The following is a 12,867-nucleotide window of genomic DNA, read 5'->3' on the forward strand; positions in this document are numbered from 1 at the left end:
CCTCGGGTAGTTAAGAAACGTCAATTAAGCTAATGTCTTTGGAGTGTGCGGGAAAACCTGCATGCCCCAAGGAGGACAAACAAAGTCCACAAACACAGAGAGATGACAGAATTCAAACCCCCAACCAACAAGGAATGAGGCAACAAATTACCCACTGAGCAACTGTATTATCCTAATCTGAAACAGTGATACAAGAAATAGAGAATCAAACAAACCACTATCAACACATAAAGGATGAATGGTAATTCATTCATATAATTCAGAACTGCAGCCAATTGCTTCACTACTATAGACCATATCTATTACTATTAATGGCAGCAATAATCATCTATCCATGCGTTATAAATAAAATATTTATCCTGTACAAGGTGACAGTGAGCCTGAGACTCATGTCTGGAAACACAGGGCACAAGGGATGCCAGTCCACAGCAGGGCACACACAGCTTAGAGAAAGTGAAAATGCTTCTGGGCTGTGGAAGAAAAGCCACACATAAAAGGGGAGAACATGCAAACTCCACAAATAGACAGTAGATTTTAGCCTACAGCCATGTAGATGTAAAGCCACAAAGCCACTGACTGACCCATAATGCCACCCCTTAAAATGTTGTTGCCAAGTTCTCTACACAGGAAGATAAATATGGTGCAGATCCTTTAGGTATTGACAAGTAAAAAGACTGTAGAGTCAATTCCAGACCACGGGGATTCAATGTGGCCTTCAGTTGGTGTAATTTGGACCTTGTGTCTGGTAGCACTGTTTGTTTTCCAATACTTTTTAATGACTTATATCTGAATCACGTTTCTCATGAAGCCTCTCACAGGCTTCTAATGATGCCTCACATTACAATGATGGCAACACTGAAATATTGAAGGCATTCGAGCAGCTGGACCATGATGCAAGTTAAAAATACAATAGTGCAAATAAAAATGCAATATGTGACATGTACTTAAGATGTATGGACAATGAATTATATTACAATTATTCTGTAATGCTTTCTGGTGGGATATTGCAGAGGAAACACAGAAATGTGGTTCTGTTGCTCGTGACTGGAAATTCTTCATGACCCTTATAGTCAAGGGACATGCTTAAAGGATAACAGTCCCAAAGCATTTAAAACATCACTGTCCTGCAGAGTACTATGGCAACAACATAATCAGCATCTCCATGCCAACAATTCTTTATTGCTAACAATACAGTCCCTAGCTGTTTTTCCCTGCAAGAATCACTGGTAATATGGACAGATCTATCTTTTAAGCATCACAATGAGAACAGCATACTAGCACAACTGCTCTGAGGGATTGAGAAAGAGAGCCAGGTGTCAAAGAGATGAGACCTGAATGAAAAGTCTGCCCATACCCCCATTAACAGGAAGAACAGGCCCATGGTGCTTCATTAACCCAGGAATGCCGTAATAGGCAATCATATAGCATGTCTGATCATTTCAAATGCTGCTGCAATTACACCCATCAGTAGGGGATTACATTAATTACAACTGGATGGCACTTGTCCTGTCACATCTGAGCTGTCATGTTCCATTGTAGACCTCATCTTTTCAAGAGACAAGGGTGCACAAAACCCTACCCAGTTCTTTCTAACAAATAAATAATCTGTCCAAAGTCTTGAAAACAGACAGCGGCGTGAACTTACAATTACATGAAACCGAAATACAATTTACCCACTGAGCTATATACAGTATGGTCATTCACAATATATTACAATCAAAGAGCTGTGATGCCTTTATCCAAAAGTTTAAAAAAGTATGCTTGTAATAATAATAATAATAATAATAATAATAATTAATGATACCAACAATAATACTAATAATTAATTATGATAATAATAATAATCATCATCATGATAATAATAATTATTATTATTATTAGAGTTTGGAGGGAAAATATCCTTAAGAACTTTTCAAGTCGTTTTTTGTTCAAATTATTTATCAGTGTGCCTTCACAATGATTTAATGTCCATGTTATATAAATGAACAGTTATTTATTTGGTCCTCTCCAGGCTCTTACCGTTATACATTATTAATTTTCTAATCAATCTGACAGCAACACGGCCTTCACTGCAGAGGTGACGAATAAATAATTATGCAAAGGCTTCATTTAGCAATTTAATAACAAAAAAAACCTTATTACAAAATGAACATTTACGAAGCAATCCATCTATGAAGGAAGCCTGCGGTTGATGTCTGACTTAAGCAGGATCAGGATGCCATTCGCTCTGGAGTCAAACCAAAAATACTGCAAATAATAAAACCTAACATATACAACAGAAGTAGACAATCAGCTGCCAAAATTATTCTATATAAATTTAGTTTTACTATCTAACATATAATAGGCCTCTTAATAAACATCTCTTATATGCCTGAAACATACTTTTCACTAGAAGAACATTTAGGAAATAAATCCTACAGAAATTAAGCATGTGGTAACTAATTATTTTTGAATATTTTCTGAACAATGACCCCAATGTAACCACTAAAGTTCACTACTCAAAAAAAACAAACATGAATTTGCAATAAAAAGTAAAAATTGTGAACTCAAAAAATATTTCTATATATCAAATGTTCCATATTTACAGCCTTCAAAATGCTAAATCAATGAAATGCATTCTCCAAGACCATTAATGGTGTCCCTGAGAAAAACAGCCAGTACCACTACTCAAATGCTAGGAAAATCAGGTCATTACTATCCTGTGTACTAATGGAAACTAACAGCGTAAGCAACAATATATCTGAGGCTAAGTTCCCTCTCAGAGGTCTAAACCCGTCATTGACGCATTGCAATGATTACACAGTAGCAAACCATGAAATGAAGGTAGCAAGAATGAGTTCTATTTCATCCCCAACACAATGGATTGCCAGGTTTTGCAAGCAAATGGGAATGGTAATACAAGTAAATGAGCCAGACGCCCCCCTTTGCTCCCATTCAGAAAGGATCCTGTGCAGTAGAACAGATGCCATGCCCCACCCGTCGCAAGCTTTATGCAAATCCAAGCTGTCATTTTAGGTTTATCAAAAGGGCGACCTGATAAATCACAATAGAGGGCGCAATGCAAAAAGTGTACTCTGAAATTCAATGTTAAATGGGGCAAGTAATTGGTGTGATTGCAGATTATAACAGTAAGCTTTGAATACTGTGGCTGACACTTTGAGTACACAAAGTGTCAAAAGTCAAAATAGATGGTCCAGTCTACACCCATTCAGGTGAGCTATAACGCTTTTAGTAACCCCAGTAAGTCACATAGGTGTCTCAGAGAGAGCATTGATACTTTATCGCTATTCCTGCTACACTGCACTGCCAATTTAATTAGCACATATGATGTAGTCATGCAAAGTGCTCCACACACTCACTTTTAAGTCAAATACATGAAATAATTGGTATATACCAAGATTTTAATTCCATATTATCAAAAGAAACAAATATATAAATGTCTTCACTGCAAACTGGGATTGACTAACTCTGGCGTCTTAATTCATAGCTAAATTAACAAGATTGTTAAAAATTTTTTTACTTTATTCCGCGCAGCCTACAAAAAGAGAAAAAAAAAACTGTCAATATGCCTAAAAGATGTTTATGTAGTAAACATACGTCTTAATGTATCAGTATAGTATATTTAAAAAATTGGAATATTGTGCATAAATGGTTACCACATGACTATGCGATTAAACATCCATCCACCCATAGTTGTAGTGCATGTAAACTATTGGGATGCACAGGGCACATGGCAAAAGATATTCTGGTTGGGGTGCCGTGCACCTCAGAGACCACCTCACTGTGCACCTCAGAGACCACCTCACCATGCACCTCAGAGATCACCTCACCATGCACCTCAGAGACCACCTCACCATGCAACTCACCATGCACCTCAGAAACCACCTGACCGTGCACCTCAGAGACCACCTCACCATGCACCTCAGAGACCACCTCACTGTGCACCTCAGAGACCACCTCACCATGCACCTCAGAGATCACCTCACCATGCACCTCAGAGACCACCTCATCATGCAACTCACCATGCACCTCAGAAACCACCTCACCGTGCACCTCAGAGACCACCTCACCGTGCACCTCAGAGACCACCTCACCATGCACCTCAGAGACCACCTCACCATACAACTCACCATGCACCTCAGAAACCACCTCACCGTGCACCTCAGAGACCACCTCACCGTGCACCTCAGAGACCACCTCACCATGCAACTCACCATGCACCTCAGAGACCACCTCACTGTGCACCTCAGAGACCACCTCACTGTGCACCTCAGAGACCACCTCACCATGCAACTCACCATGCACCTCAGAGACCACCTCACTGTGCACCTCAGAGACCACCTCACCATGCACCTCAGAGACCACCTCACTGTGCACCTCAGAGACCACACACTTAACTTAAAGTAACAGCATGATTTTATGTTTTTGGAGTCTACCCAGAGAAAGGGAGAGCATGAAGACGCTAATAAAGTGCACATTACATATACGTGTGTGTGTGTGTATATATATATATATATATATATATATATATATATATACACACACACATACACTATATAATTGCATTGATTATCTAGGAGTAGAAAGGCTAATAATGCAACTACATTTGATGACCAGTATGATGGCTCCAAAAGGTCTCCTGTGGAGGGAAAGGAAAAAAAAAACTCTTTTGTGGCTGCTCTGTGACCTTGACTTTCAATGACACAAAATCTGATGATAAGAAACCCTTTGCTAAATGCCAGGGCTACAAAGTAGTCTTTGTGTGCTCTTTCTGTCTTTTTGGTCTATCTTTAACTTCAGAAACAGCAGTACATGTAGCCTATTAAGGGCCCCAAAACCATATGGCATCAAAGATTAATTTGATTTAATTATGTAAGGACAAGCCAGATTTTGGTTTTTGGAGAAGGTGATGAGCTAGTAGAGACAAAGCAAGATCATTTCTGGTTTGAGATGCTTTAAAAAATGCTAACTACATTCCAACAAGAAATAATATCACTGCTTTTTCTCCACCGTACCCACAGACACACACACACACACACACACACACACACACTGGGTACATAAATGATTTGATTTGCAAGGAGATAGCAAATCTAGTCACGAGACACAGAGGATGCCTCACGTATGCATTAGACAGCATTACCAGCACTTGACGGAGTTTGATAGGGGTTTGCATGAGGCCAGGTAGTCATAACGTGGCGTGAAACAGATCAAAATAAATCCACAAAATGGAATACATATGCACTTTTACTTGACTCTCTCTTCCACCTATGTTCATCTTTGAAACAGGTGGAAACACGGGCAAGTTCTCAAAAGGCACCAAGCAAGAACTAGCCCAGCACTAGCACAGGCTCGGTGTTGGTGGAAACGAGGCATATGTAATGGTTTTTAGATACACCTGTAAAGCGGAGTGATACAGCTGATGTAAAATGTCCAAGTGCACTTTCACTCTGATAACCACATTCATAGAATTCATAGCACATTAACACCTTGCCTACAGAATGGCCCACACAAACATTAAATGGACAAAAATGTCGGTACACATCTGTTGATCACTGAATTCAGGTGGTTCATTCAGACCCATTGCCACAGGTGTATAAATTGAAGCACCTACCCATGCTGTCAGGTTTACAAACATTTGTAAAAAAATCGGTCGGTCAGCTCAGTGAATTCAAGTGTGGTACTGTCATAGGATACCATCCTTCCAATTAGTCAGTTCATGAAATTTCTTCCCTGCTAGATTTTCCATGGTCAAATGTAAGTGGTATTATTGCAAAAGGAAAGCGTATAGGAACAACAAAAACTCAGCCATAAAGTGACAGACCACGTAAAGTAACAAAGGGGTCGTGGAGTGCTAAGACACATACTACGTAAAAGTCGCCAATGCACTGTTGGCTCAATAACTCCAGACTTCCAAATTTCTTCTGCCATTCACCCCATCACTAAAACTATGCACCGTCAGCTTCATGGAATGGTCTTCCATTGCTGAGCAACTGCATGCAAGCCTCACTTCAAGAAGTGCAATGCCAAACGTCGGGTGGAGTGGTGTAAAGCACCCTGCCACTGGACTCTGGAGCAGTGGAAAACATTCTTTGGAGTGATGAATCATGCTTCTCTCTCTGGCAATCTGAGGTTCAAGTCTGGCTTTGGTGGATGCCAGGAGAGCGTTATCTGCTTGACTGTACTGTGTCAACTGTAAAGTTTGGTGGAGGAGGGATAATGGTATGGGGCTGTTTTTCCAGGGTTGGGCTGGGCCCCTAAGTTCCAGTGAAGAGAACACTTAATGCTTCAGCATACCAAGCTATTTTGGACAACTCTATATTTCCAACTTTGTGGGAACAGTATGAGGAAGGCCCTTTTCTGTTCCAGCATGACTATGCCCCAATACACAAAGCAAGTCCATAAAATTTGGTGTGGAAGAACTTCACTGGTCTGCGCGGAGCCTTGATTCAACTCCAGTGAACACCTTTGGGATGAACTTGAATGGAGACTGTGAGTCATGCCTTCACGTCCAACATTAGTGCCTGACCTCAAAACCTCTTCAGCAAAAATTCCTACAGACACACTCCAAAACCTTGTGAAAAGTCTTCCCAGAACAGTGGCAGCTGTTATAGCTGCAAAGGGGGACCAACTCCATACTGATGCCTATAGATTTAGAATGCGATGTCATAAAAGTTCCTGTAGATGTAATGGCCAGGTGTCCCAATACTTTAGTCCACATAGGGTGTATAGAATGACAGTTATAGTACAATATAGGGCCCTATCTTACACTCAGCACAAAGCGGCGCCAGGTGTAACACAAGTGTCTGGTAGCATGAGACTGACGCAGTTGTCATTTTCCCATAGAGTGTCCACGTTGTTGGAACAGCAAATGTACAGGTGCCCCTTTGAGCACCTACAGTATGGGTATGTCGGCCTAAAAATGAGGTGGAGTCAGACACATTGTTGCCACATTACTATCTTAAGGCAGTAGAAAGCAATTGCTATCAAACAACAAAAACCTGGTCTAATGTCAATGGTGTAGCTGATTACTCCCTGGGTGACACACCCTTATAAAGACTTAGTGTAGGTGAATTAAGGGATGTTATGTATTTTGTTCTTCCTTCCTGTATGGTGCCTTGTGATGCTTGTAAATTAATTTTTGTTTACTTAATTACCTAAACTTTAAAACCACATATAAATCCAAAAAACCCACCAACATAATCCTTTACAAATGTTACAAAAAAACTTTTTAATAGCTTAAATTTGTCATATAATAATAAATGTGCTTGTAATCGTTAAAGTTAGAAGTTGCATATCCAGATTGGAGATGCCTAGATAACTACTTTACAGGATATACAAATCGTTGGGAAGTTTTAGTCTTCAAAATGTTTCTTGTGGAAAAATAAGGAAAATGCTAATTAAGCTCAAATACGATAATTTAAAAAGAAAAAACAAACAAGTCTGTACTTGAACTGAGAATGTTTAAACTTTTAACTTCTCATCCAAGTAGATGAAAGAAAAGAGGGATGTACGGTTACACTGAGGAGACCCTTCCTTCCATTAACTTTCCCCAGGCAACCAAAGCTCACGCAGAATCAGCAAAGCAGAACTAAGTCTAACACTTCAAAGATCTCTCAGCTGTGCCAGAGACTCACCACCTAATTCCACTTTCTCATATATACTCCAGACAGCGAAACAAAGGCAGCTCCAAAGGCTGCTTCCTGTACACCCATATTACCTGAAAATGGAGTTTAGTTTCAGAAGCTTGTGTTACTATTGCTGATATTATTGTTTAGCATACTGGGATTTACTGACATCTTACCGTACAGAGAACGTAAAAACATTTTAACTGAACCAACAAAACTCACACCTGACAGTTTAAATAAATTGTTTTTTTTTTGTTTTAGCAACCTATAATGATCAGTTATAACCTCCTAATAAAATCACATGAGTGGTTCTATAAAATTTCATTTCAGAAACCTTAATTCTACATCATACATGTGCTATGTGTGTACTACCACAGTCACAACTGTAATAAACTGAATTTACTTAAAAATTCTACTTGTGAAAATCAAAGGGAAAAGAACTGGAGGATATACTAAATTATTAAATGCAGTCATATATTATTATAATGCAGTCTTATTGAGTATATTGGTTAATTTTTTAACACTACTGAAAAGCTAATCCATTGAATTGAGTAAGAATTAACAAAACTAAACTTTGTTAGATTGAAAGGTTGAAAAAAAATCTAAATAAGGACGATGATAGTGAAGATAAGATTGATCGATCATAAAGCGAATGAAGCCGGGTACAGGGTTGTACCTGGAATATGCTGGAAAGGTCCCGGAGGTTAAAGACGTAATGGAACTTGATTGCAGTGGGCAGGAAGGTGGCAGCCACTCTCTGGTGCACAGCTAGTGCCAGCTGGGTGAGCTGGGGGCAGCTCTTCAGCAGAGTCACCCCGAAGCCTTCGCCTCGCAGGTGCTGGCTCAGGATGCTGCTGTAGATGGTGGTCAGGGCATCAGCCCCCGGGTTCGAAAGCGCAAACACGCAGAAGTGCCGCTGCGAAAGCAACCGACATTCAGACTCAGTCACTGCCTGACTCAGTACAGTGCAGTCCCGCTCTTTCACAAAGGTAAATTCCATTAATGTCAGTGTCACTGCATACTGCATTTTCTCAAATTAATGTGAAGCTGTTATTTTCCAGTGAGGTTACAAATCATTCCAAAGCGGCAGCGTTCTTGCTCTTAATTTATTGTATAATTTCTCTGCAGGTTAAATGCATATGTTTGTCAGTAATAGTGAATTAACTCAATCTGAGTCAGGAGTAGCTTTACGTGCCAGTGTAAATGGAGAAGTAAGCTGTGGTTACCTGCAGCCGTGGGTTGATGGTAAAGCTGCCTGCAGTGGGATTCATGCAGGACACATACTGCACGTTGTGAATCTCCTTCAGCAACAGCTTGTTCCTGTCATACCTGGGTGGGGGGGGGGGGAGGATACAGTACTTTGTCACTCTCCATAACAAGAGACACCAAACTTTTTCAGCTGGGAAAAAGGCTCAGGATGCTCTTGCTGAAGATGCAGCTCAGCTCTCCCTCCAGCTGTCGCCATCCGAGACAGACTACCTCTCATCTGTTTTCCTCACATGTTTATAAAGGAATGGCTAAACTTGTTCAAATCGGGAGGTTGTTAAATTGGTCTGCATCTAGACATAAAGTTACGAAGGTATGAGAGCAAGAAGCTTTCGTCACTGAGCACGAGTGTTAACACTTATTAGCTGTCATGCAAATAATAAATAAAAACAAGCTATTTTGTTCCAGGAATTTTGCCAAATGGCTTTTTCTTGCTACTTCTCCCACCATAAATATTTTCTGATTTGCACAATGCAAGATCAATCTACTGTCATCCCCAATAAAACTGATATTTCACCGGCCACAATGCATCAAATGCCACTATTGTGAATATTCAGTATTGCTTTGTGTATCAGACAGTTTTGCGTAAAAAATTGCCATCTCGATGCATGCATTTTGAATGCACTGTTTTTCCCTCGTGGCGTCAGTCTATTATTTACGAATCTTGCCATTCTTGCTCCTCCTTACTGACATGACTGCTCAATAGTCAGTAGAATACAATGGTTCACTGTTGCCCTTTTAAGTACTACAGCTGGTGCACCCCAGGGAAAGGAACAAATTAAAAAAACACAACAAAACGGGGACAGAAACAAGCAAAATAAAGCACTCTATAGCTATTTTGAGTACGTAAATTGTAAAAATTCACCCACTGAAATATCTTCTATATAAACAATACTGCAGCATTAAAAGCATAAATATGGGATGGTTCATTCTTGTATTTGTTTATCTAAATACTAACCTGTAAATGTTTATCCAAATACTGACCTTAGAGAAAATTGATTATTTTTAAATTATGTCCACTGTCTTTTTAGGATCTTAATGCAGTGCATATACTAATACTACTGCATTACGAAGACCATGTAGTAAGAAATTACTTATTTTTAACTTGTTATAAATTCCTTTGTGTGTTTCTGTGTTTGGTTAGGAAAGTCATTTTTCATCTGTGAGATAAATTAGCCTACTGTATATATATTTATCATTTATTTATTTATTTATTTTACCTGAAATAGTTTAATTCAACAGTACTTGGATACGTCCCATTTTGGTTTGTTTCAGTAGATTATTAGACAAAAATGACTCACCTTTAATCCAAAAGCAGAGGCTAGATAAAACTGTCAGTGTGGTTTTAAACAGTGGTTTTAAACCACTGTATTTTTATAAATATAGAAGCAAACCACTGTATTTTTATAAATATAGAAGCCAGACTCCACATATTGGACATTTGTTCACCAATTACACATTTGCATGATCATTTTTGAATGCTTGAAATGTTTATAGGTACTGAAAAGCATAATTAAAATCAGAAACATAATTATATCTGATAGATACATCTAAATTAATATTGGCAAGTGTTTTCATTTCCAAATTTGCCCTGCAGGTCCAAAAGGTGTGGTAATTTCTCCAGGGTGCATAAATACGCACCAGTGGCTGTAGTCCATGTGCTGACGGATAAGTGTGTGTGGCTGCACCGTTCCATAAGCGTCCACCTCTGGCATGTTCATGTCATCGATGAAGTAGATCAGCCTCTTGCTGCCAGGAGGGCCATAGTTCCTGCCAGCTTTCTTCTCCAATGGTTTTTCCAAAATGCCTGATGATTGATATCAGAGTCACCATACACGGAGGCACAGCTCTTCAGGCATCCATGGTAATGGAGAAAAAATGAGAAGAGATTCTCCCTGATAACTCCTCTTGAGCTGGGTCTATCTGAGATACTGAAAAGTGCTGGCTTATATCATTATAATGTGCCACATTTTATTTTGACAGCGTGTGTGTGTGTGTGTGTCCCCATAACGTGATAAATATCAGTTTTTTTCCCTTATGGGGACCGGTTTCCTGGTCCCCATAAGTGAAAACTCTATTTTATAAAAATCGGTGACTGCTATGAAAAAACTAAAAATGCAAAAACTCTTGTATTTTGTTAGGTTACTTATGGTTATGGTTAGGGCAGGGTAGGGGTTAAGGTTGTCATAGCTAGCATTAGCATTTTTCCCATTGAAATGAATGAGCGGTCCCCATAAGGATATGTATACCCTACGTGTGTGTGTGTGTGTGTGTATATGTGTGTGTGTGTGTGTGCGCAAATATTTTTCTGTGGCAGCTCAGAAATTCTAGGATGGATTATTTTTTTTCAGGCCCATTTCATATTCATTTTATTATACAGTGTACTGGTTCATGGCTCAAATTTGTGCTACATTCTACACACTACTTAATATTTTGCAGCAGAATTGTATTTAAAATACTTCATTAAGAGGTTTGACTCCCAGAATAAAATGGTTTTTGTTCCGCCTACATTAGCTTAATCTCAGTATAGCCAAGGCAATTAAAAAAGGGCTTAACAATGATTGAATTGCAAACAGAATGCTCAGCTGCTAGAAACATAACAATGAAACCCTTCCAGTAAACCATTCTTATACTGTGACACTATTAGAAAGGGACCAGGACTGTTTAGCTATGCAAAAAAATGCAAAATAAATAATAAGAAATATTTATTCCAAACGTACCCTGAAGCATGGCTGATGTTGTATAGTAGTTAAAGGGAACATTCTTGATCATGTACTTCTCAGAATCTAGGGAACCCAGTTTATCACCAACCAAAACCGATTTTCCAGTGCCTGCATTCCCCACAAGCATGACCGGCCTCCTCCTCTCAAGCAGCCGGTCCATGAAGTATCGAATCCGAATGGTCTCCGTCGTGTGCACCAAGCACGCCTATGACAAGGAAACAATGCTGCAAGCTACATGTCGGGGAATGACTTTTCACATTTCGCAAGTAACCTCCCAAAAGGTACTCAAAATTTAAACTTTAGATAAACTTCAGTGCACAACTCTTCATTCCTGCGCTATTCCACCAGATGCCACTTAATAACAGGGCAATTCCATATCAAATCAACAGATTTTAGAAAATATTCCCGACTGACCACCAAGGATTTGCTTCAATACTTGCAATGCAAATAATGTCATTGTACCCAACAACTATTGTATACCATTTTTGGCGTGTATCTTTAGTTTCTGAGATATAGAGGCTTTAAAAGGACTTCATGGCCCATAATAAACAAATGGTCCTATAAACTTGTTTCAGAATGTCTACTTGTAGGAAAACATTGTGTGCTTGATACCTTAATAAATATAATTTGGTTCAAGGTACCAACTTCATATCTTGTGCATTTACTAAGTAAAACATGCTTTTTCCAGTGGCATGATTATTTTTATGGCAGACTATGTCATACACGGGCAATATGAATTTTTTTGTTACTTTTAATGGCTTATAAATCAGAAATTAGCACTTCTTCCAGAAATGACCTTACTGCTAAGAAAGTACTACAACATGAGTATTATATAAACAATTTAAAAGATCTGATGTGGTTGAATATGAAGTTATAGTGGGCAAAATTTGCTCCAAAGAATTTTATTTATGCAATATACAGTATAACTTATAGGCAGTATAACTTTGAAAACATGCAACTGTGGGTGAACTGTTTCAGAAGTTGAGGCATCTAATAGTGTAGAACAATCTCTGAACATTTCAAACATCTAGCATAAATAGTTCAAAGGTAATGACTTAGAGAACTTTGAAAGTTTTAGCAACACACATTTACTATGGGCCATGATCTCAGAAACTAAAGAAGCCACAAATTTTGCACACTAGTTGCTGGGTACAATGACGTTATTTACATAAAGTATGAAGTAAATTCAAGATGGTCAGTCAGGAGGCCTATGTTGATTTCACATGGAATGATCCAACAAGAATGTACAA

At 39.0% G+C, this 12,867-nt stretch overlaps 1 protein-coding gene across 6 annotated transcripts in view; it reads right to left on the reverse strand.

Annotated features, from left to right (window-relative positions):
* The window catches only part of dnah9 (dynein, axonemal, heavy chain 9), a 121,360-nt gene that overhangs the window by 79,759 nt on the left and 28,734 nt on the right, over positions 1-12,867 (reverse strand). For all 6 annotated transcript variants that reach the window (XM_072712265.1, XM_072712264.1, XM_072712263.1 and 3 more), the window contains 4 exons: positions 11,615-11,822; positions 10,536-10,701; positions 8,855-8,957; positions 8,305-8,544 (listed from right to left, as the gene is read on the reverse strand). In XM_072712265.1, the coding sequence (XP_072568366.1) occupies positions 8,305-8,544; positions 8,855-8,957; positions 10,536-10,701; positions 11,615-11,822 (717 nt within the window). The remainder of the gene's footprint in view (positions 1-8,304; positions 8,545-8,854; positions 8,958-10,535; positions 10,702-11,614; positions 11,823-12,867) is intronic.

The sequence above is a fragment of the Paramormyrops kingsleyae genome, chromosome 5 (genome assembly GCF_048594095.1).
Source record: "Paramormyrops kingsleyae isolate MSU_618 chromosome 5, PKINGS_0.4, whole genome shotgun sequence".
In the NCBI taxonomy this organism is placed as follows: domain Eukaryota; kingdom Metazoa; phylum Chordata; class Actinopteri; order Osteoglossiformes; family Mormyridae; genus Paramormyrops; species Paramormyrops kingsleyae.